General features: G+C 33.4%; 1 protein-coding gene across 5 annotated transcripts; it reads left to right on the top strand.

The window, feature by feature from the left end:
* Positions 1-922: 922 nt before the first annotated feature.
* Positions 923-23,306, top strand: LOC129264679 (N-alpha-acetyltransferase 30-like). 5 transcript variants are annotated; one of them, XM_064102324.1, is made up of 5 exons: positions 923-1,019; positions 5,692-6,506; positions 11,931-12,054; positions 13,531-13,586; positions 15,349-23,306. In XM_064102324.1, the coding sequence occupies exons 2-5, from the start codon at positions 5,712-5,714 to the stop codon at positions 15,484-15,486; spliced, it is 1,113 nt and encodes a 370-aa protein (XP_063958394.1). In that variant the 5' UTR covers positions 923-1,019; positions 5,692-5,711; the 3' UTR covers positions 15,487-23,306. The 5 variants fall into 5 exon arrangements, with proteins under 5 accessions (XP_063958394.1, XP_054758568.1, XP_063958392.1 ...); XM_054902593.2 differs by lacking the exon at positions 923-1,019 and adding an exon at positions 2,042-2,285; XM_064102322.1 differs by lacking the exon at positions 923-1,019 and adding an exon at positions 2,124-2,285 and having other exon boundaries at positions 5,696-6,506.
* The last annotated feature ends 2 nt before the right edge of the window (positions 23,307-23,308 follow it).

Below are 23,308 nucleotides of genomic sequence, written 5' to 3'. Positions count from 1 at the left end.
CATTCTCCATGGCCGTCATTATTTCAGACCGAAATTATGAAACCTCCATGTTTTCATTACAAATAAGCCATGGTTATTTACATTATTTAGATATAAAATATGAACACAAAATATATTGTTTTTGGTTATTTTTATATCATATAGATTATATATTTCCTCTGATCTAGGATTTAAAGGGTGAAAGTTTATTCTTTATACTTATTTTAGTGTTGTTTAATCTTCTTGTACAAGTCTTTGGATTTTGGCACCAAGATCACCAACCTGCGGTGTTTTATCTCAGAGATACCATTATTATTATCTAAAAAGGACATTGACCTTTGTCGTTGAATTTTATGGGTGAATGTGCATTCTCGATGCTTAATTTTATTTTATCTTCCTGTAAGAATATGCGTGTTTTGACACCAAGAACACCAATCTGCACCGTTTTATCTTAGAGATACAATTATATAATATGGTATATGTAGTATAAAAGGTCATTGACCTTTGGCCTTAAATTTTATGCGTGAATGTGCATTCTAGGTACTTAATTTTATTCCATTTGATCTTCTGGTAAGAATCTGTGCATTTTGACACCATGATCACCAACCTGCGCCTTTCCATCTCAGAGATACCATTATACAGTATGTACGAAAAGGTCATTGACCTTTGACCTTGAAAAAAAGCACTTTCCCCAACCCGTATTCCTCCTAACTTTTTTTTGGTAAATGTTGACACCCATACCTACTCAAATCAGTCAAAAAACCATTTCCAATAATTTTATTCCAGATTGGCTCTTTTGGGGTCTAATTTAGGGATGCTAAAAGGGGAAGTAATTGTAATTGAATTTGAGAAATTGTAATTGACTTATATTACATTCAATTACTTTTGATTACATTCAATAAAAAAAAAGAAAAAAGGACCCTGGCTGGATGGAGGACATGGACAGAAGCCAGAGCTGTGGCCTCTGATAGGCAATGGTGGAGACGTTCGGTGGCCCGGGCCCTATGTGCCACTATAGGCATCTGGACTATAGGTAACAGGTAAGGTGACATTCAATTACATTACTTTATTACTTAATTTATTATTCAATTTACTCTGGATTGCTTTATTCCCTTAATTAGCTACTAGTGCTCTCTTCATGAAATTGTATCATTTTCCATGATAGGGAGAAAAGAGCTTAAAGAACTGCACAAAGTGGGTGGCGCTATACCTTGCGCTATACATACAAAATATTAATTGATCTGATTTATGACTTTCAAGTAATTAATTGTAATTGTAATTGACAAAAGTAATTAGTAATTGTAATTGAAAAAAATTGTAATTTAATTGAAAGGTAATTGTAATTGAACATTTCTTCAATTACGTAAGTGCAATTGCAATTGTAATTGAAGAAAGTAATTTAGCCCAACCCTGACCTTCACATCACCCTTTCCATCTTTTGCACCCTATAGCTACTCCTTTGATTGGGAACATTTTGGAGGTAATCGGTCCACTGCCTCCTTTGAATATTTTTACAGATAAATGGCGCTATACAATGATGTTCATCAGTAGCGTACGCAGGGGCCGATTGCCCGAAAGGGTCTTTCCAAGGACCGTCTTTCGTGTCGCCCATCTTTTATGATGCGCTATTAGCGGGGTGTTTCTGAAATTTATGATAAACAAATACAATTCGTAAGCTTGCTTTTAAATCAAATTTTATACAATTTTGTGAGATATCACATCATTTTATAAACAAATATTTTGTTTATTTTAACGGACGAATAAAATATGTTTGCAGATAATTTATTTGAAATGCGTTTCACATGGCGCATCATAAAAAATGGGCGACACGAAAGACGGTCCTTGCAAAGACCTTTTCGTGCAATCGGCCCCCAGGATTTTTGAAAGGGGATAGTTCAAGCTGAATGAAAAGTTTAAAAAAATATATATGAGGGAGGGGTTTTGAGTATCAAAAAAGTTAAAGGGGGTTTGAACACCTGTATCCCCCCCCCCCCCTGTGTACGCTACTGCTGTTCATCATCATCATAATCATTATCACTACCACCCCCCCCCCCCCCCACATCGCCTTGATTTTTGACTGATGCCCCGACTGATGCTTGAATTTTCTTGCAACATTATCAGCGCAGAGCATTTACCCGGTATGATAACACGTACGGTATACCGTATGTCATGTACGTGGTATATACGGTACTCCATCCCAGGCTTGAGCTTCTTTGAGCTGCAAAATGTATATGATATGACGGCAGCGCGAGCTAGGGGATCAATTTTTAGGTGCAAACTGATGTTTGATTTCTTCATGTTTTCTGGTGAGTTTACAGGTTTGTTTTGCGTTTTTCTTTCTGATACGTGATGTTGCTGTCGTTTGAGACCTGAGTCAGTGTTAATCAAAGTAAATTGTGGATCTATGTGAGTAAAGAATGAGTGTGAGGAATCCCAATCAAGATTGATGAAGTCGCGACACACAGCTGCACAGAGAGGTCTCGCTCAACAGATCGATAGGCCGTTTCTATTGCCAGTTCGTTCAACTTCCTAAGTATACAAGTTGAATAGGGGTATCACGATTCCTTGATATATGTAAGGGAATGGCACATGAGCCAAATCACTGGCTACTGTATATCTGTTGTCATCGCGATAAGTGTGAGTTAAATTGATGGTGTGTACTGTAGCCTATATGATGGGGTGTCCAAACTTCGCACACTTTTCAAAAATATTCATCAGGCTTAAATTTTTCACAAAATATTCATAATTTATAGTTTATACAAAACCAATTCAAGAAATAGTTACCACATTGACGGCAAGATCGTAAACTATAATATCATGGACGAAAATGTAAAGTAGGTCAAGGGGATTCGCCGGTATCGAGATCTCAAAATAATATTCTGATCGGCGAATGCGCGCTGTGCTGGAAAAGCGTTCAGAAAAAGTGTGACCTAACTTCGCGGACCTAAGTTTTTGTGGACATTTAAACAAAAACTCAAGCTCAAAAAGTGAAATATTTATATCAGATTGATGGCAAAATGCTATAGCCTATAGTCTAGAATCGGTTAGTACCACATTTAACTCACATTTTTGATGATTTCTGCTTGCAAAATGGTGATATCGACTATCGTGATGCTTGTTGAGAATATCAGATTTCTTCAAAACGGGCGCTAACGGTGACAAATTTGCCGATCTTTTGCTAATATTTTCATGAATACTGAACTCATCCTAAAGAAACTTACACCAAAAGGTAATTTTAGGTCGCTTTTCACGTTGATGATGTCAGATTTTAAGGATATTGGCTAGTTTTTTAGATGACCCTCCGCGAAGTATGGACACGCGCGAAGTTTGGACTCACTGCCATACTTCATGAATCAAGATTGATTCAGGAGCAGATTTAACAATTGATGAATTGAATGCACAAATCACTAATGAGGAGGTTGTTATTAATGTTATGATTAAGATTAGAGCTAATAAATAAGCATGATTCATGATAAGAAATAAGAATCATGAGAATACACTCAAAAACTTTTTTTTTTCATGTTTTTTACATTGATCTGTAAGTTATGGAATACCAAATGTTGATTTAGCATTTTAGGAGCAGATTTAACAATTATGATGAATTCATCATCTGCTGTAATCTTCAAAGGGCTCTGGAGCCTATCTCGAACTCGAAAGAGGTTATGATTAAGATTATAGAGCTAATATGATAAGAAATTAAAGGGATGGTCAAGGCTGGAGATATTTATTTCTTAATTAATGGAGTAAAATTCCCAGAGCAAAATGCTGAAAATTTGATCAAAATCGGATAAAAAATAACAGACGTTGCTTTTCTGCAATATTTTTCGTTCTAAAATGTCTTTTCACAAAATTGAATTTGAATTTATTTTTAAAAAATGTATTTGTCTACTTAATGTCATCTTCCATTTCATTATTTCATGAAATCTTGAAATGTATCGCCAAGCAACCCGCTTCTGAAATCTGAGCTAAGCCCCCGCATTCTCTGGCAATATGCTGCATTTTTAAGGGCAAAATTTGACTTAATAAAGAGGATTTAGAGTTGAAATCAGGACGGTAATTGATAGTGCCTGTGTATGTAAGTTGTAACAATACAATGTGTTTGGTGTATGTTGTGATTATCTGTTCTGGCTTGCGAAATAAGTTAGCCATATGGAATGGTGGCGCTTGTTGAATTTTTGGAGGCGTTACATACATGTATTGAACAGCCGAATCAGGCTTGATATATCATTTCAAAACCCAATTTATTAGATACCATTATTACCAGGGGTAGTATTCTGAAAATTGTCTTAACTTTTCTTGTAACTCAGCAAGATAACAGCTTGCTAAAATTTCTCTTAAATTGGTATTCTGAAAATTGTCTTATCTTTGTTAGGACGTCCCCTATTTTATCTCTGACATGCCTAATATTTTTCATCAACCAATCATTAAACACTTTATATGCTTCGGTCAACGAATAGAAGCGTCCCTTCTAAAAAATAATTAAGCGCATTGTTGACGTGCGGCGTAATTTCCTTTGCGCTACCGACGCTTATGCTTGTACGCTACAGTGCTAAAATGCACGTGGCTTTTCTCAGAGTCATATTTTCTCTGAAAAGATTCATCATCTCGAATGCCAATTTTCAATTGCTGAAAAGTCTACCAATCCGTCGTTATAATGTCTCCTTTTGTAAAACATTATAATCTTGCAGGATGCAGCAAGAAATTGTTATTGTTGAGTGAGAAATATCGCATTATTAAAAAACATTAAGTTCGATAGCCCCCTACCTCTTGTATTTTTGCAAGAAAGTTAACAGAATGCAAAGATGAGAGAATTTTCAGAATACCTTTTATCTCGATATGTTATCTTGCCCACAGAGATATGCGCCGTTTTTTTACTTTACGCATCATTGTAACTCTGACGTCATAAGCGCTTAGTGAAAGTTACAAGAAACTTTACAAGAAAAGATACAAGAGTTTTCAGAATACAGATTTTATTGTAACTCTAAAGATACAAGAATATTTCTCTTAAGACATATTTCAGAATACGGCCGCAGATCTAATCTGGAAAATATTTATTTAGTTCCATACTCTTTTTAATTCTCTGTCACTTGTTAAAGGTCAAGTTTGCCTTGATAATAAGTTGGCTTCAGTAAAAGCAGAAACATTGGAGAAAAATATTGGTGAACATTTGATGATTCCGTTCAATGTAGATTTATTAATTTTTAAAGTTTTGGTTATGTGACGTCACAGATGAGCAGCTGCTCCATAAGTGGTGTGTTATAAAATTCCAGGAAAAAGGTGTAGAGCTGCCAGAACTTACTTCAAATGAAAGGGTAATTACAAGTACATTTAGTTCAGAATGAAATACATGTAGTGACATCTGCAATTCATGACCGAATCACTTCTAAAAGCAAAAGACCATATCAATCCACCCCTTGTGAAACTATATTCAGTAAGTGTGCGAGCCAGCACTGCCAGCTAGATTTGAAGAGCTCAGAGTCATCCTTGGCATGAAAGGACAAAAGCTATAATGTACACTTCCATATTAATAATCGTGACCACATGATCTTGCATGATTGGTCTATTCCACAGAAATATAATCATCAAATTTATATGTCATCAACAAGTTACTTTGGATAGTTCTGTTTTTTGGGGGGCTACTTCCATCTTTACCATAAAGACAAACCTGTTATTATGGTTGAATTCTCAGAACTGTTTCTCTTTTCTCATTAGGTAGAGACTTGATGTAGACAATGGCAGCAGCTGCAGAACCCCCTCTGGTGTGCTTAGAAAGCAAAGGTGGGTCACCAGAGGTCAACAGAAATGGGCAAGAAAGAGTACATGTAGCAGAGAACTTTGGAAATGATCACTTAAAAAACAGAGAGGACACCCTCAATCATCAAACTTCATCCAAGAAAAGTAGAGGGAAAAAACGTCAAGGACGACGAAAAGATAGAGCAAGTAGTAATGGGATCCATGAACTTGATGATAAGGTTGAAACAAAGTTTGTTGAAAGTAAAACCACTACCAAAGAATCAAAGAGGACTTGTCAATCCGACAACCATCTTAATCATCAAAGTCACAATCATGTGATCAGTGAACCTTTGAATGCTCTTACGCAAATGGTTGAGAAATTAGGAGTGCAGGATGGCATTGCCCCCCAGATGGAACACTCCCACACAGTTGTTGATGTGCCTTCGGATGCAGCGTGCCAGGATGGTGATATAGACGAGTCGCTCACGGATGCAAAATGCAACTCAGACGATGATGAGGATGATGCTGACTTGGAACTGCCATCCTCACTATCAGACTTTGTCCTTGGTTATCATGAAGACTACCACTATGCCCTTACAAAGCTTCCTCCCAATGATGAAGACATTGATACAATACCACTAGATGATTCAAATAGCTGTGTAAGATTAGTACCCTATGAATCAGAACTGCAAATGCCTGATATCATAAGACTAATAACAAAGGACTTATCAGAGCCTTACTCCATATACACTTACAGATATTTCATCCACAATTGGCCAAATCTATGTTTCTTGGTAAGTATTGTATTCATTCATTTTCTAATTCCTTCAGATTGAGTATAAATGTGGCATGTGTTGAGGCTTTGTTATGCATAGGAGATTCTTTTTTAACCTTTCAAACTTCAGTTTGTCTGACACAGATTTTAGATTTTAATGATGTCAAGAAATCAAAATTTGTTTACAATATAATTATTTTAATTACTGGTATCAGGTCAGAGACACACATTGTTTATAAAACTCTTGTCACATTATGAAATATCTTATGAATACTGAATAATACATAAAAGTGAATCTTTTCTCAGGTAAAGAAAGGAACGCCTTTTAGTTTTTTGACCCCTTTTAGTTTTTTGACCAGAAAATGTAAGGCCATTTGTCTTGAAATTGCCCCATTTGTTATTCGTTGCCAAATCTAATGATAGCGCACATATCGGTATAAAAATGGTCATAACTTTGAAAATATTTACCCTATCCATACACTTTTTCTGAAAGGAAATTTCATGAGGATTCCAAAAATGGCATTAAAAAAATGAAGTAGGGTAAAATGCTCACATTTTATGAATAAAGATGTTTAAATTTTTAGGACCCACAATGATTTATTTTAGACATCCATTCCTCTTTGCCCGTATCAATAATTAGTTCTCAGATTTGTATTACTCATGAAATTCCCTTTCAAATGATATACAGTGCGTATTTAAAAAAAACGGGACAGATTTAAAAAGTCTATAAAAATTTTGTTTCAAATTATGATGTCTATATTTTGGTGTTAATAGGTGCTCTGAAGTCTTATCTTTCATATGCCATTAAAAAAATTTAGTTTCGTTCATGCTTGAGCGAACACGGAATGTTTTTGTCTGGGGTTAAAAAGGAGGCTTGTGCCAAAATGGCATAAATAGATAAATATGATGATCGGACTTCTCGCTAATCAGCAGACTTCCTCTTAACCTTTTCATTATCTTTGCCATCATTTTCGAATTATGCGGTCAAAATTCATTTTCAAATCTGTTTATTTGCTTGAATTGTTCTGTTGTTGTTTCTTTTTATGTTCTCTTTTAGCTTTCAATATTCTTTAATCAAAAACAAAAATTTTTCAACCGAAGCATGGGAGAGCGTGTATTTTTTTTTCTCAAATCCTTTCATTGCGTGCTACAAAAATTTATGGTGCCTTTGAACAGTGGCATACAGATGGGCGGGGGCTCGGGATGTTCCCCCCAATAAAAAAAAGTGGAAGGGAAATAAAAGGAAAGATAGAAAGTGAAATATGATTTATTTTCTGAATATTATGTCAAAATCTATCACAAAATTTGATATTTTTTAAATAAAAAAGTAGAAATTTTTGCTTGCTCGCTTCGCTCGCTCACAACTTTTTAAATACATTTTATCTGATCTGCCATATCTAGCTCCTTCAAAATTGACTCAATACACCATTGCCATTGAAAGACATGAATCCTTTCCTGTTTTCCCTGTCAAGCACATAATTAAAATTGGTCAAGGAATCAATAACCCTTGAAAATAGGGTTCATGTTTTTTAAAGGTACCCTAACATAATTTATTTCACATTATAAAATATGATTTGAATTATTACAAGTTCTCCCAATTAATAATGCAAATCTTCTTGCTTGGGTTGATAAAAAGTCTTCTTTTCTTGCTTATGAAGGAAATTCAAAGGTTAAAGAAGTTTTAATGAAAAAACTAAATAATTCAAGTAAATAAATAAATTTGTAAATGAAATTTGACAGCTTAATTCGAAAATCATGGCAAAGATAATGAAAAGGTTAAGAGGAAGTCTGCTGATTAGCAAAAAGTCTGATAATCAAATTTCTCATTTCTGCCATTTTGGGGCAAGCCTCTTCTTGAACCCCTGACAAAAACGTCCTGTGTTCGCTCAAGCATTAATAAAATTTATTTTTTTAAATGGCATTTCAAAGATAAGATTTCAGAACATCTATTAACATCAAAATATAGATATCTTAATTTGAAACAAATTTTTTATAGACTTCAAAACTGTCCCGTTTTTTTTATACGCACTGTATAATATGAGGGGATTCAATAATTCTATCAAGCTAATTTTTTTGATATGCAGATTTCAAATATCGAAATCCAACATTTTGAAATACTTTTACCTTAAATTTCTCATAATTAATAATTTTATATAGAGGTGTATTATCATTTTTAGCTGTAAAAGAGACCAAAATCAAAGGTCCAGTCCCCTGAGAACTAAAGTTACACTTATGCATGTTCAACAACAATCCCATCTAGAGTTGCATGTCATCTGTACCGCTTCCACCACCTTATTCATTTTATTAAGTAAACTGACTCAAATTGATAATATGCAAGCTTATTCTATCACCCCTACAGCTTATACTCGGTTTTCAAATGACACCAATTTCATATGTCTCCATACAGCCGAAAATCGTGTCATAAATTGTTCCTTTGCGAGAATTTTGGGGTGTTTTTTAATTTTAGTTTTTTTCTCATTTGTTATCGGTACCATGATTGAAATTAATTACCGGTAATTGAAATAAATTGTAAAGAGTTGTATTATCATATTACTCACTTCAAGCTTTAAAATGAGACCAAAATTAAGTCTTAAGCTCCCGGAATACCAAATTTATTCATGAATGTTTATAATATGAAACATGACTTCTTTATAGACTTTGTGTGTACCTCTGTCGTGGTGTCGCGAATTTATGTGCTATTGCACTAATTTTTTTCAGACATAATAGAGTCTATATTTAGCTTTAAAATGATACCAATTTCATGACAATATCTCTCTGTTCAAACGAGATATCGTATGTTAAAACCGAATGAAAATTGTAAAAACGTAACAACACCTTTTTGTAGGGTGAGACGCATGGCCGTAAAAGAAACAACATTTTGAAGGAGGAAAGAACAGACATTGAATTTTCTACCTTATGCACATTTGGTTTAGGATAGGTTTGAGATATTATTTTTTGATGAAATAATTATAATTGTGAATTACTGAATTTTTGATTGAAATGATTACATGTATATGTAAATGTGTAGGATGGCCATTCCATCTTAAAACAGAATAAAACTAGGGAAACTATTTTGATGAAACAAGAGGATCTACATGTATATAGAAAAACAATGAAAAAAAAAGAAGAAAAGCACAACATAGCCATGAAAATAAGAATATAAGATTAAGAACACAGAGGTAATTTTAATTTACAAAGGAGTGACACCAGATTATTTCAATGTTTGATGGGGTTTCGGAGGGTGGGGGGGGGGGGTTGGCAGGTGCATGTAGAATTTAAGACACCATTTTTTCCCTATGTCACTCAATTGAGTACATATACACAGTAATAAGACCTCTCTCTTTATATTTTTGTATACTCCCCTTTTTTTCACCACTTCGAATATCATGGGCAAGTGGGTTACCCGCCCACCCCCCCCCCCCCCCATACATGTAGCACCTCCCCTGTATGGTGTACAGTTTCATGTCAGATTAGCTTCATTAAAGTTTGATTGAAATATAATGATAGGATTTTATTATTATTTCTTGAGAAAATGTTAAGTTTGTGAGTTACAACCACAGTACATGTAATGTACAGAGTACCTATATTTTCAGACTTCATTCACAGACCCACATAAATTATCAATGTATTTTGCGGCCTTTTGGGTACATGTCTAACCATTTTTTATTTCCAACATACCTAGATTCTATGAACTTAATCCAATCTACATGTAAATGGACAATGTTTTGTACTTCTTAATTTGTAATCGCTTTGTATAATATATAATTAAAGGAAAGTATTTTGAGGCTACTGTACAAAGACTAATGTAGATTGCACTGATCCCTGTCTCACATTCATGTAATGTATCATGAAAGACAGAAATGATATCAGGAAACTGCTCGCATCGTGCAATCTATCCTCGTCATTGGTACGCATACATTTGCATAAAATGTGTACTTCGTGGTCGCTTCAGTGTGGACTGGATCTTGTGTTTCTTCTCATTTGAGTGACCTGCTTTCAGATGCTTGCTAAGTCATCCCATGAATGTGGTTCTAAAATTATTTATCATTTAGATAATTCATAATACATGTATGTGATTAAGCTGGGTGCATGTGCAAAATAAATATTGCATTCTTGTCATTTTGGACAGCTTTTCTCTTGTCTAGAAAGTTCTAAGTGCAGAGGGAGAATAACATGTTTTCTTTTAGGACATTTCCCTTTCCATTATTGTTGGTATTTGGATTATGAAAAAAGTATAAAATAAAGCAAACAAATTTACATGAGAATACAAGCAACCATAATTATGTAGCTGTTTCATATTGCTTTTCAAACCTTTACCATGTTTGTTATTCAGAAGTTTATTTTTTCAAGAGTCTATACATGTATTACGCATGTATCATTTAATTCATTTTAGATTTGAAATGTTCTCCTTGGAATGGTCAAAGGTAAAAAGGAAAAGGGTGGGTGTCACAACTAGATAAATGTGCAGTTGATAGATTAAATCATGGAGGTAGGAAGAAATTTAAGTTAAAACATGAGTGATTACTTGTAAATGTATGAATGAATGAATGATTATAGGAATTCATGTACACTAAATGAACAAATATTGTACATGTTGATACATATAGATGGACTAAATAACCTATTGAGAGATACAGTGTAAATCATGAATGAATGGTACAATTTGTTCAATAGCAGATGAAATGATAAACAAATGAATTGTCTAATGGATAAACGATTAAAAAAATGCTGTATCATTGAATTCTGACTTTTATTAAAGGGATGGTCCGGGCTGAAAATATTTATATCTTAATACATAGAGTAGAATTTACTGAGCAAAATGCCGAAAATTTCATCAAAATCGGATAACAAATAATAAAGTTATTGAAGTTTAAAGTTTAGCAATATTTTGTGAAAACAGTCGTCATGAATATTCATTAGCTGGGCTGATGATGTCACATCTCCACTTTCCGTTTTCTTATGTTATTACATAAAATCATGATTTTTTTCATTATTTCATACTGGTGTGAATAATATGTCTCCCTTATAATGAAATAAGTTGCAGCAATAAATATCTAATGCACTAAATCAGTTGTCAATCCAATTTTTCTAGTTCTTGGAGGAAAAATTTGAATAAACCTAATTTCATATAATAAAATACAAAAGAACAAGTGGGGATGTGACATCATCAGCACACCTAATGAATATTCATGACGACTGTTTTCACAAAATATTGCTAAACTTTGAAATTCAATAACTTTGTTATTGGTTATCCGATTTTGATGAAATTTTCGGCATTTTGCTTAGTAAATTCTACTCTATTTATTAAGCTATAAATACTTTCAGCCCGGACCATCCCTTTAAACTTTTACCGGTAATTCTCCAGAGTCCGACTCCAAACGTACATGTATATACAAAAGTTAAACTTTGTATTGAATTATATTTTTGTTTATTTTCTTTACAGGCTATGCATGGTTCAACTTGTGTAGGAGCTATTGTGTGTAAGCTGGATGTACACAAAAAGATGGTCAGACGAGGCTACATTGCTATGTTAGCTGTAGATGAGGAATATAGGAAAAGGAAATTAGGTATGGTGGAAGATAGTGGGCACAGTTATTTGGCAGTGCTAGATTGTTTTAGGTATAAATAAAATAATTTTATTCCAACTCATTTGATCTTATTATATCTAGCATTGACTATAAACCCAAATCTAGAACTACATGTACGTGTACAATGTATCCTCTGTTAAATAAGATACTTAAACACTCAGAGCAGATTTCTTGGAACACTGTTACATGTATGTAATGATGGAAAACATGTAAAAAGATGTTTATTCCTTTATTTTCATTTATATTTCTATCTTTTATTTTACTTCAATTTATTTCTTTCAATTTTGTTTATTCTTGTTTGGACTTATTTTATTTATTTACTAATTTATTCTCATTGATTAATTAATCAATGTATTTATGTATTTTGATGATTTTTCAAATTCTTGTTATGTTTTTTAGAGGGGTGGATGGAGACTTGTCTGCAAGTCTGGAATTCATTATATTTATTAATAGTATAAAACCAATTGAAAGTTTGTTATGTACATACAAGACATATGTTGAATCAGCTTTTGTTGTTAAACCCAGATATTCCTGTCATCTCAGCATTTTTGAAGCAAAGTTGTTAAAGGATCAATAGATGAATTATTTGAATTTCAAGAAACATTCCAATCTTACTTATAATCTGGATGTTGGATATACATGTACAGTGGTGCTCAAAAGTTATTGAACCCCACAAGAAAATGGTGACACGACATTTGCTCCTGCGACATTTTTTCCTCTCTTAATATCTCAGAGGGCATACACTGTAGCCTACTGTAGGGTTAGAGTTGGGATTGCAATAGAGTTTTTGGTTCAGAATAATGTAAAGATAAGAATTAGGGTTTATTTAGTTATGGTGGTTGTGTTTTATGATTGGCTTAACATGCAAATTTTCCATCGGAGCAATTGTCGCCAGAGCAAATGTCATGAAACCAAGAAAATACATGTATACATATTTAAAGTTTTCATGTTGCCAAGTCAGGTGATATATTACAATATCTAAAATATATTACAATAAATGAAGTTTGTTTCTGTTGGCTCGCCGCACCTTGTAGTGTTGTTGTCTATTCAACTCTCAGTATGAAGGAGTGCATTTTGTGGTGTGTGGTTCACTAACTTTTGAGCACAAATGGCAAATCATGTATTTCATCTGGTGATTCTTTGTGAAAATTTGACAACCCTCTCCCATACATGTAGGCTGCTGTACAAAATTTGAAATTCAAGGTGGGGGAGGGGGGCGAATCCCTTGGATTGCCGCCATGCTTAAAAGAAATGGGACCCCTCTGTCTTCTAGCTAGGCATTCTGCATTTCATTGGAGACGAGTGATGATAACATGTGATCATACGTAGGGCGCACAGGTACAGCAGGTTCTTAACTAATGAGGATACCAGGGTTAATTAATTGTAGTTATTTTTATATTTTTGTTCATGGAGGTCTTCACATATTTCTTTTTAAATGGATGTGTTATTCTACAGGTTCAAGTCTTGTCAAGAAAGCAATCCGTGCAATGGTGAGAGGAGAATGTGATGAGGTGAATCTTACAATTTTTTTTATCCTTGGTACATAAACTTGGCCTAATTAACACTTACATGTTGTTGAACTTCGAAATAGACCAACTCCATTTTGTCTATAATAAATTTACATGATTTTGTTTCATCTCGCCTTGGCCTGATAACCAATTTGTTCAATATCCAGTACCAGGGCTGAACCCACTAAATCCAACTCATTCATGCCTTTATTTTATTTTGTCATTCAGCTTTAGATGAAATAGTAAGCCCTAATCAGCCCAGGTGGTCATTACACGCTATTTACACCTGGTGACTAGACCAATCGTCAGACAAAATTAAACACGACCAAAAGGGTCCTGCCCGAATAAAGAATGACCAAGTGGTTTTATATCAAGCATGCGAAACTATCCTAACACCTAGGTAAATTGTCTTCTTTAATGCAGCATGTCTTTCATGCCTCCACGCTCTGAAGTTTGGTTGCTATGTGTGGGCATTATGATTTTAGGACTGTGGAGGTCATTATATACGTGTGGAAACATCATGGTGTAGCGATTTTGACTCTCGCCTGGTAATCAGAGGGTTGTTTGTTTGAATCCAACCATGGCCTAGCATCATTTGGGAAGGGGTAAATCTGCATTTTGCCACTCTCCACCCAGGTGTTATATGTATATGAGTACCTAGTAGGATGTGAAAGCATATTTTATGGTATGCCCAGCAATTGAGTCTTGGAAGTGTTATTGGAATGCTCCTCAGGGAGTGGAGAATGTGCATACATTTTGTGCGAGCATGTCAGGATCCGATGATCGGGGTACTAATATTTACCCGCTACAATGTAAAGTGCTTATAAACATTGCATATTAAAGGGGAATCCAACCCAAATAAAAACTTGTTTTTGTAAGGAAAAGAAAAATCAGACGAGGTGATAGGTAAAAGTTTGAACAATATTGGACAAACAACAAGAAAGTTATGAATTTTTAAAAGTTGTAAATATTGGTAATCACTATACCCATGGAGACTTCAAATTGGCCATATGTGTGATGTCATAGTGATGTAAGGCAAGGACTACTCTTCCATGTACTCCAATACATATTCTGGCTGAAATGTCATTTTTCCCAAAAGTTTTATTTCAAATTATATTTTCTTTCATGAGGACATAAAACAATATACTACTTGGGTTATATTTAGATTACTGCCCCAGGGGAATGGGTACTTAGGAGAAAACCACAAATCCCTGATAATAAAGTACATGGCCTATGGGAAAGTTGTCCTTGCCCCTTGTCATCATTTACTTACCCAGTTGTCAATTTGAAATCTACATAGTATTAGCGATCTCAATTTTAAAGCAGCTATAACTTTCTTATTGCTTGTCCGATTTCTTTCAAACTTTCATCATTCTGTTTAATTTATTTTTCTTCTTCCAGACACAACATTATATGGCCAAGGCTGGATTCCCCTTTAAGTGCTATATGAATGTAACTATTATTTATGTACAGTACATATAACTGAAAATGGTTCATTCTTGAGATGTGATACTAGTATTTGAAAAGGGATGGATAAAAAAAGATGATCTAAATCTAACCAATTATTTAGGTGAGAATCAGTTATACATAATTTTTTTAATGATTTTTATTCATTATTCATTACTAGTGACTGTTCTTGTAAAAATAGATTTGGAAATAAATATTATGTGTGGTGTTTATGAATTTAGTATTATGGTGTTTTTTATGAATTTAGTATTGAGCTGGATTGTAATACCATTTGCTATTTTTTCCTCTTTTTGTCTAGGTGGTTCTAGAGACAGAGATCACCAACAAGCCTGCCTTGCGTCTTTATCAAAACCTTGGCTTTGTGAGAGATAAGAGACTATTTCGCTACTATCTTAATGGTGTGGATGCACTAAGACTCAAACTCTGGCTACAATGAGAGCATTATAATACCTGCAACTTTAGCATTGTAGTTGTAGCTACGCAACCACATTGGCAACCATACAGCAAGACATGTTACGTGTTGCTGTCAGTACCTCATGAGCATGTAGAAGGCTTCCAGATCCATCGTTATCGCAAACTTTGTACCCGCTGCATGAATAGGAAATTGGTATGCACTTTGTGACAAAACTGAATGGTTTTACATGCATTTTAACACAGAATTGGAGCACGATTTCCAGAGGACATCAGAAATGCATATAAACTCGCAATTTCAAGAAATTTTGCTGGTTGCATTACCATGATTATAAGTGTAATAATAATATTGATGGTAATGACTTACATTTATAAAATGCCCTGTAAAAGTTAACTTTAAAAAACACAAAGGATAATCATTCTTTTTTCTTGAAAGTTTGTGTTTTTAATTGTTCTACATTTACATGTTTTTTAGTTAAGCACTGCTGAACAAACAACTGGCATCAATTTTGATCAGATTTATTTTAAACACCACCTAGGACATTAAAAAATGTGTATGTTGTTTCACTTTTAAAATTAAATACAAAAGGACATATTCTTCATCGTTAATCATTGATGGAAAATATAGCCCTACTGGTTCTAAACCTTTCAATAGGATTTTCATCCCAAATGATTTTCCTGATTTCTATTGGCAATTCTTAAGGTGCAAATAGATAAATTATGAACTAGCGTTATAACATAACTGGCAGCTGAAATTTATATAGTCTGAAGGAAATGTACTGATAAAACAAGATTGCTCATATTCTAATCTTATTCACAGTGTAAAACCATGGCACCACTTGACATGAGCTTTGATGTGTGGTACACTCACAATTATTCCCAGGTTTAAATCCAAATTAAATGAAAAATTTATTCTACATTTCTATGAAATGCCTTGTTTCAATATCTCCAATACATTCATCTTTCATGAAAAAGATAATGTACCAAAGATTCAAAGGAATTTATTGGAAATCTTTCATCATCCTTCTCATTTCACAAAACTCATTCTTGTGACAAATTTTCACTACAGTATTAGTGTATTTGGTAAATGAGTTGGTAGCTGGTGCTTCATAAGTCTGAAGTTATCCTAGGGTTTACTAGACCAATTCTTTGAGAATATCACCCAATGTCAGAGAAATCTATATTTTATTTCATGTGAACATTATTATCAGCTTTTCATAAACCATACAAATAAAATATATTCTACCAGACATAACAGACAGTGCTGTTCCATGTACCAATTCTTATCCACCAGGTTCCTTTGAAAATGAATTTTGCCCTAGCCTTTTGGATAGGTATTATCGAAAAGTTTCATGAACACTTTGCCTGGTCATGTGTATGCTCCCCACAGATGATTTGTTTAGAATCTTCCTCATGAATTTATAATGATACCATGGTAATTATTACCAGGTGGTTTTCGTCCTGCCTTTGTGGCATAAGCAAGACATAGATAAGATGCCTCTTTTCTGATGGTCGCATTGATGTCAGCATTGAAAATCTTAACCTATGAGTACATTATGTTCTTTAAATGTTATAACTCATGAAACATGAACATGGTAATCAAGTGTGACTGGTCATTTAGCATCCATTAAGGATACAAAAGGAAGGTCAATGATCATTTGAGGTCAATATACTGCAATTTCCAAGAACCCAACATTTAGTTTTCTCTAATCAGCCATTTGATTTATCCTATTCTTTTCATCTCCCATTGATTTTGTACCTAAGGAGTATCAATTGCCGTCATGAGAGTAAAATAAAATGTCAGTTCATTTCAGGTCAAAGACCGAGATGCAAACACATTTTCTCATTTGAAAAGTAAATGATCAAATCCATTCGTTTTCATATTCACTTCAAGCAGGTACAATGTCTCTATGAATCTTCTCACTTTATAAGAAGAAGATGAACTTCGCTAAAATTCACAACCTGGTTATCACATGGGCACTACAAGGGGAAGACGGGAGAGTTAATATAGGGCGTAATGAAACACTTGGGGAGAGCGCCCGATAGCCTTGACTAAAGTAGACAGTTGCGTAGCGCCATGTTTGGTTGTGTACAAACATATAAGAGAAATGGCAAAGGGGTGAAGGAATATACGATTTTTACATTTTTTTTCTTTCAATTTTTTGTTCTAAAATTGGAAATGAATATATCTTAGAGGTTTCTGGGAAAGAAAAGGTGGAATTACCCCCATGCACCGCCCTTGTGCTCTCTCTCTCTCTCACTCTCATTTTCCCCATATGTTTTATACATACATGTAGCCACTTTCACTCTGTGAAGGTTTACTCACTCAATGCTTGTTGGCGCCCTTCCCCTTGAGCGAAATTGAGAATCTCAAAAAATCGCCGAAGATGTCCAGTCTTCCCCCTTGTACTGTCTTTGGTTATTATATACGTTGTATGAGAAAAGCGTAGCCTTTGTTTTGCACCGAGTTGCAATTTGTGATTAGGCATGAATGATTAAGAATCATTAAATGCAATAGTGCAGATTATCAGACCTGTGAGCATTAAAGTGCAACTTGCAATGATTCAGTGACCATGACTTTTTTCTTCTTTTGTCATGGAGATGAGATTAAAGCCTTCCATTTCTGTTGATATTACTCATTTTGACAGATTTATTGTAAAACATTAATCTAATTACCAACCCCTGTACAAAAGACAATGGGTCACGGTAGTAAAATATTTATTTGTTTAAAAACATTTACAATATAAGTAATTCATATTTGAAATACCAAGAATTTTATATCAAATGACTGGATATTTCATCTATTAAAAAAAAGAAGAAATAAATCATGATCATTGAAACATGTGCTAATAATGTTTAACCTATCTCAGCAAGGTCCGGAAATATGCATTACTACATTTAATGATTCATAATCATTCATGCATGATTGATCACAATTAGCCACTAGTTAAAAAACAGAGGCTATACTTTTCTCTTTCATTTATATGCAATTCTTTCGACTTTATGAACTGCTTATTTATGAAGGACAGGTTGGAAAATTTATTTGTTCCATCATATTTCATCTTTTCCTTTTACAGTGATTTAGGTGTACGTATAATTCCTTGGGACACTTTACTTGTACTAGTATATAAGGAAAATATGTCTGAAGTATATGTAAAAATGATATGTACATATTTTCAGATACTAATCGGATTATATTCAAAGGGTGAACAAAAGAAGAAGATAATTTCACAAAGTCAATATTGCTGCTATATAGATATCCATAATGCAGGCAAAACTGCCAGGTATAAACTAATGCAGCTTCTGGTTGATAAGGAAGGATGATTTTTATTATAGGGGAATTTCACCCTGAAGAAAAGTTTGTTGTCAAAATAGCAGAATAATAAAAAAATATTGGTGAATTTTTGAGGAAAATCCATTAAAGATTAAGAAAGATATTAGAATTTTAAGTTTTAGATTTGTGATGTCATAAACGAGCAGCTGCCCATAAGTTATACAGTGCGTATCAAAAAAAAGTTTACACTTAGAAAAGAACCTGTAAAATTATACATTTGTAATATCCTGAAGCTTTTTCCACATTTTAACATTGGTACAGATCCATTTAAGCAAATGACGATAAAACTGTTGAAAAATATTTCCGCTTGAGTGAGCACCACTTTTGAAAAGTTAGTGAAAAATGATTTGCACAGAACTTTGAAATAGTTATGCGAATAAAAGTAGACCTTAATCATGAAGAACACGTGGAATTTAGCTAGTAAAATTGATTTGAAGATATCTTTTACCTTTTTTACTTGTTTCCTTTCCCAAAACACTTCGAAGAGTGCATTGCGCGCCACCCCACTCCCCCATGCACCGAGGCCATCATGACGATATTTACTTTACACTGAGCTGTGATTTACATGAAATGGCTTGATTTTCATTTTGTTAATCATTGTCAAGCTTGGAAAAAGTGTGGAGAAACAAGTATTAAATGAAAAATGAAATGTAAACCCACTTTAAATGATAAAAACTTAGTGAAAAAATACTGGAGATGTCTGATATAAACTTTTGTTGAGATTCAGTTGTCCTCAGATCCAGCTGGCACAAAAAGGGTAAAGGTTGTGCTTACTAAGTGTTGAAATTTCAATTTGGGTGGCAAAATTGTTACAAAATGCTTGAATGTATCCGTTTTATTTTAATTGACTAAAAGTGCAAGGGAAATGTATGAGAAATGTTTCGCAGGGTAAGTTTGATTTCACCCTTTCCCCTTGACACAGCGTGAAAACAAGCATTTCTGCGCAAACAGATTTCTGCGAGCTTTACAAAAATGGACAGGGCTCACTCAAGTGTAACATTCTGTCAAAACTTTTGCTTTCATTGGATATATGAGACCCAAACTCAAGATAATATGTGAAAAAATTACCCACATGTATATTTTTTAATTCCCAGGGCTTTTTCAAAGTGTAAACTTTTTTTTATATGCACTGTATAATATAAAATGCATAAATTTCAATTTTTGAATGGTTCATGATTACTTATTTTTGTTTTTTTCTTAGGAACAGGTATGAAATCATTTGTCTATTGAAATACTGAAGGTACAGTAATAATCATTTTCTGAGAAATTGACATGTCATTGATTTCTAACCATAAGCTATGTAAGAAAGCTGCTTGCATATGACATCACAAATCAAAGGATTAAAATTCTAACTTTTTTATTCTCTGGTGGATTTTCCTCAAACCTTCAGCAATTTTTTTTTTTTTGTTGTTGCTATTTTTACAATCAACTTTTTGTCAGTGTGAACTTCCCCTTTAACAAAAAATGAAGTTTATTGTAGTTCCACTATCAGCATTTCCCCTGCCAGTTATGTATAATTGAGATATAGTTATGAGGTGTTTTTTTTTTTAAGTTAATACCTTCTGATATTTTTTTTCTTTTCATTGTGGTGGTTCCTTATAAGATATTAGCATTATTCTCCACTAAAATTGAATTGAAGAACAAAATTTTATCTATGCATGATCTTTCAACAAATTTCCTCTAAGTACTAAAACTGGAAATACAAATTTACAAATGAAGACATGTTAATACTCATTAAGACAAGAAATGTGATATCTTGATACATGTAGATGATAGCTATATTTTCTGCAAAATTGAATTTTGAATGTCAATAATGTTGAATACAAGCATGGGAGAATGTTAATAATATTTTGGAATGTTAATAATGTTGAATACAAGCATGGGAGAATGTTCATTGTATGCATTTTTGTATCATCTCCACTTAATGCTAATCAGATTGATAATATATAATTGATTTACTCTAATATACTACCAAATTCATATTTTCTCTTGATAAGAATAGAACAGCAAAGATATTAAGCGGAAGTATTTACATCAAGATAATAAATGTTTGTATTTTTGATAATGTGAATGCTCTGTTTGATATTTTCTTGAACAGGTATTCTTGTGGTGTACCATTAGGACTTTTTAAATTTTTCTTCACCCATTATATTTTTATGATGACCATTCTGTCAGTTTTCTTTGACGAGTTGATTTCACTATTTTACTTCAGACTGTGTAGAGACGCGTCTTGAGACGGTGATTGTGTCTTGTGTCTCGGACACAAGTGTTTCTAACTTAGTCTTTGACTTGTCTATGACCGATTTGGACCCAACAAATAAAAGCTCTTGTGATGGACAATAGATTTAAACATGTTTAATGTGCCAAATATGAATTTAGTGTCACTTTCAATAGAATATAATTATTTTGTACTGTTTTGTATCTGTAAGATTTTACATGCATTTAAGATTTCACTTATATGTAATTTTCCCATGTTTTGCATTTATAAGAATTCTCTAATTTCAAAGAGTAGTATTTTAAATTATAAAAAGCACAAAATAATTTCATATTTATGCTCCCTCGTATAAATCTTGAAGGAGGTATTGTGGGATTTGGTGTATGGTTGCAAATCTTGCTGAGGAAAACTACTTCCTCAGTTTTCACCCAGTGCTCACAAGACTTGGTACACACACACACATTGGTCTTGGAGTGAAGGTGTGCTAGACACATCTTTTTGTACGTGTTGGGTATTGTGTTGCCATAAGATAATGTAAAATGTGGGTAATAAATCAAGGAAAATGCTATTTTCATTTTCGTTTCTCTCATGAGGTTTTATCACCTTCAATATTTTCTAGTCTTTACTTATTATAGACTCTTTACTTTATTTTGGTCTGCTTTCCTTTAAAATAATTCTCTGTATTTTCCTCACTATAATAAGAAAAAGAAAAATGAAAATAAAAAGAAAGCAATCTACACTTGCCATGAGAGTAATGTACAGGTAATTCTAAGTGGAATACCTCTGGACCATGTGAATCCATTCCAATAGAAGAATTTCAACATTGAAGAATAAATAATATTTGCATTGTGGTATGACATGAACATAAATTGCTTTGAAGTAAGACATTATTTGATGTGGGGAAGGTTGATTTGTTGCAGACTTATCTGTATTTATTTGAATTGTTGTTCATAAAAAAGCAGAGAGAACTAATGAATGAACCGGTAAAACTGTGTATTATGATTCCCTTTAATACACATGCAAATTAACTAATTATGTACAATTCTTTAGAGAAGACTTTGGAGGAGATATATTTTCATCATGATTTGTCCATCTAGTCTCTTGGTTCCAACAAGCCCATCTTGTACAAAGCAGATTCAGTCTTCTGCACTTTAAATTCAAATCCTCACTTGGCACAATTCAGCATTTGAAAACTACTTTTACAGTGTAACATTATCCAGCTTGGCCTTGTTCACATAGGATGTAAAGAAGGATTCATTTGCAAAACAAAAACAAAAACAAAAAAATAGAACAAAGTGAAGTTTTACATTGAAAAAAAAACCAGATGTCTGTACACACATATAACAAAGTGTAATAAATTATAGGACCTTAGTACCAGTTCTATTTTTGTAGTACATGCATTTTCTGTTAGTTTTGCTTATTCTATAATATGTGAACATGGCTTGGGCTTACTTGGAAAATCATGTGCAATGTTTTGCTGGTATGATAATGTTATTTTTCATGAGAATATTTATTGCAACCAATTTTATAGAGATATATGAAGTTAATCATAGGGCAACACACGAATTTAAAGGCTTTTATTCATAAGCATTGTTAGCCAGTTTAGCCGAAATTGTGTCATAACTTTACTAGACATCAATGTAATGAGAGTTCAGCATGCTAGATTGAAGGTATAGTTGAGCACCTTATGGCAAAATAATATGATTGAATTGTGCCTTGATTTTATTCTTCGATATTGGATATTTCAGTAGTCTCTCCCTTAATGTTCATTGATATACTTTTCATGTTTTTGTGAATTTGATCAAGAAAAAGACAAGGAATAGGGATGGTTGAATAGGCCTTTATCGAGACCGTGAATGCTGTAAAAACAAGAGCATTAATTCTTGAATTTGTGATAATGAATTATGAATTCCATCTCCAGCGAAGTTACAGACAGACAGAAGATAGTCATCAACATTTGAATAAATATTATAGGACGGACTTGAGTAGTGTTTTAAGTTTTAAAATGTCTAGAACATCATTTTCTGTGTTCTTTCCTTTTATATTACGTACATGTACTTGGAGATTAATGGTAATGCTTAATTGACAGTGTTAATATATTAAGCTATATTATTTTATATTAACTTTTGTTTTGAAAACAAAAGGTCACTAATGATTTTAATTTTGCCATCTTTTCATGGCGGTTGTACAAATTGTTTATGGGAAAGAAAGTAATGCAAATTGTAAAAAAAATGAATGACTTCTACATTAATGGATCCATTTTTGGAATCTATTTCATTAAATGTTGGCAATCGCATG

The sequence above is a fragment of the Lytechinus pictus genome, chromosome 7 (genome assembly GCF_037042905.1).
Source record: "Lytechinus pictus isolate F3 Inbred chromosome 7, Lp3.0, whole genome shotgun sequence".
Lineage (NCBI taxonomy): Eukaryota > Metazoa > Echinodermata > Echinoidea > Temnopleuroida > Toxopneustidae > Lytechinus > Lytechinus pictus.
This window is presented reverse-complemented; position numbering and strand designations above follow the sequence as displayed.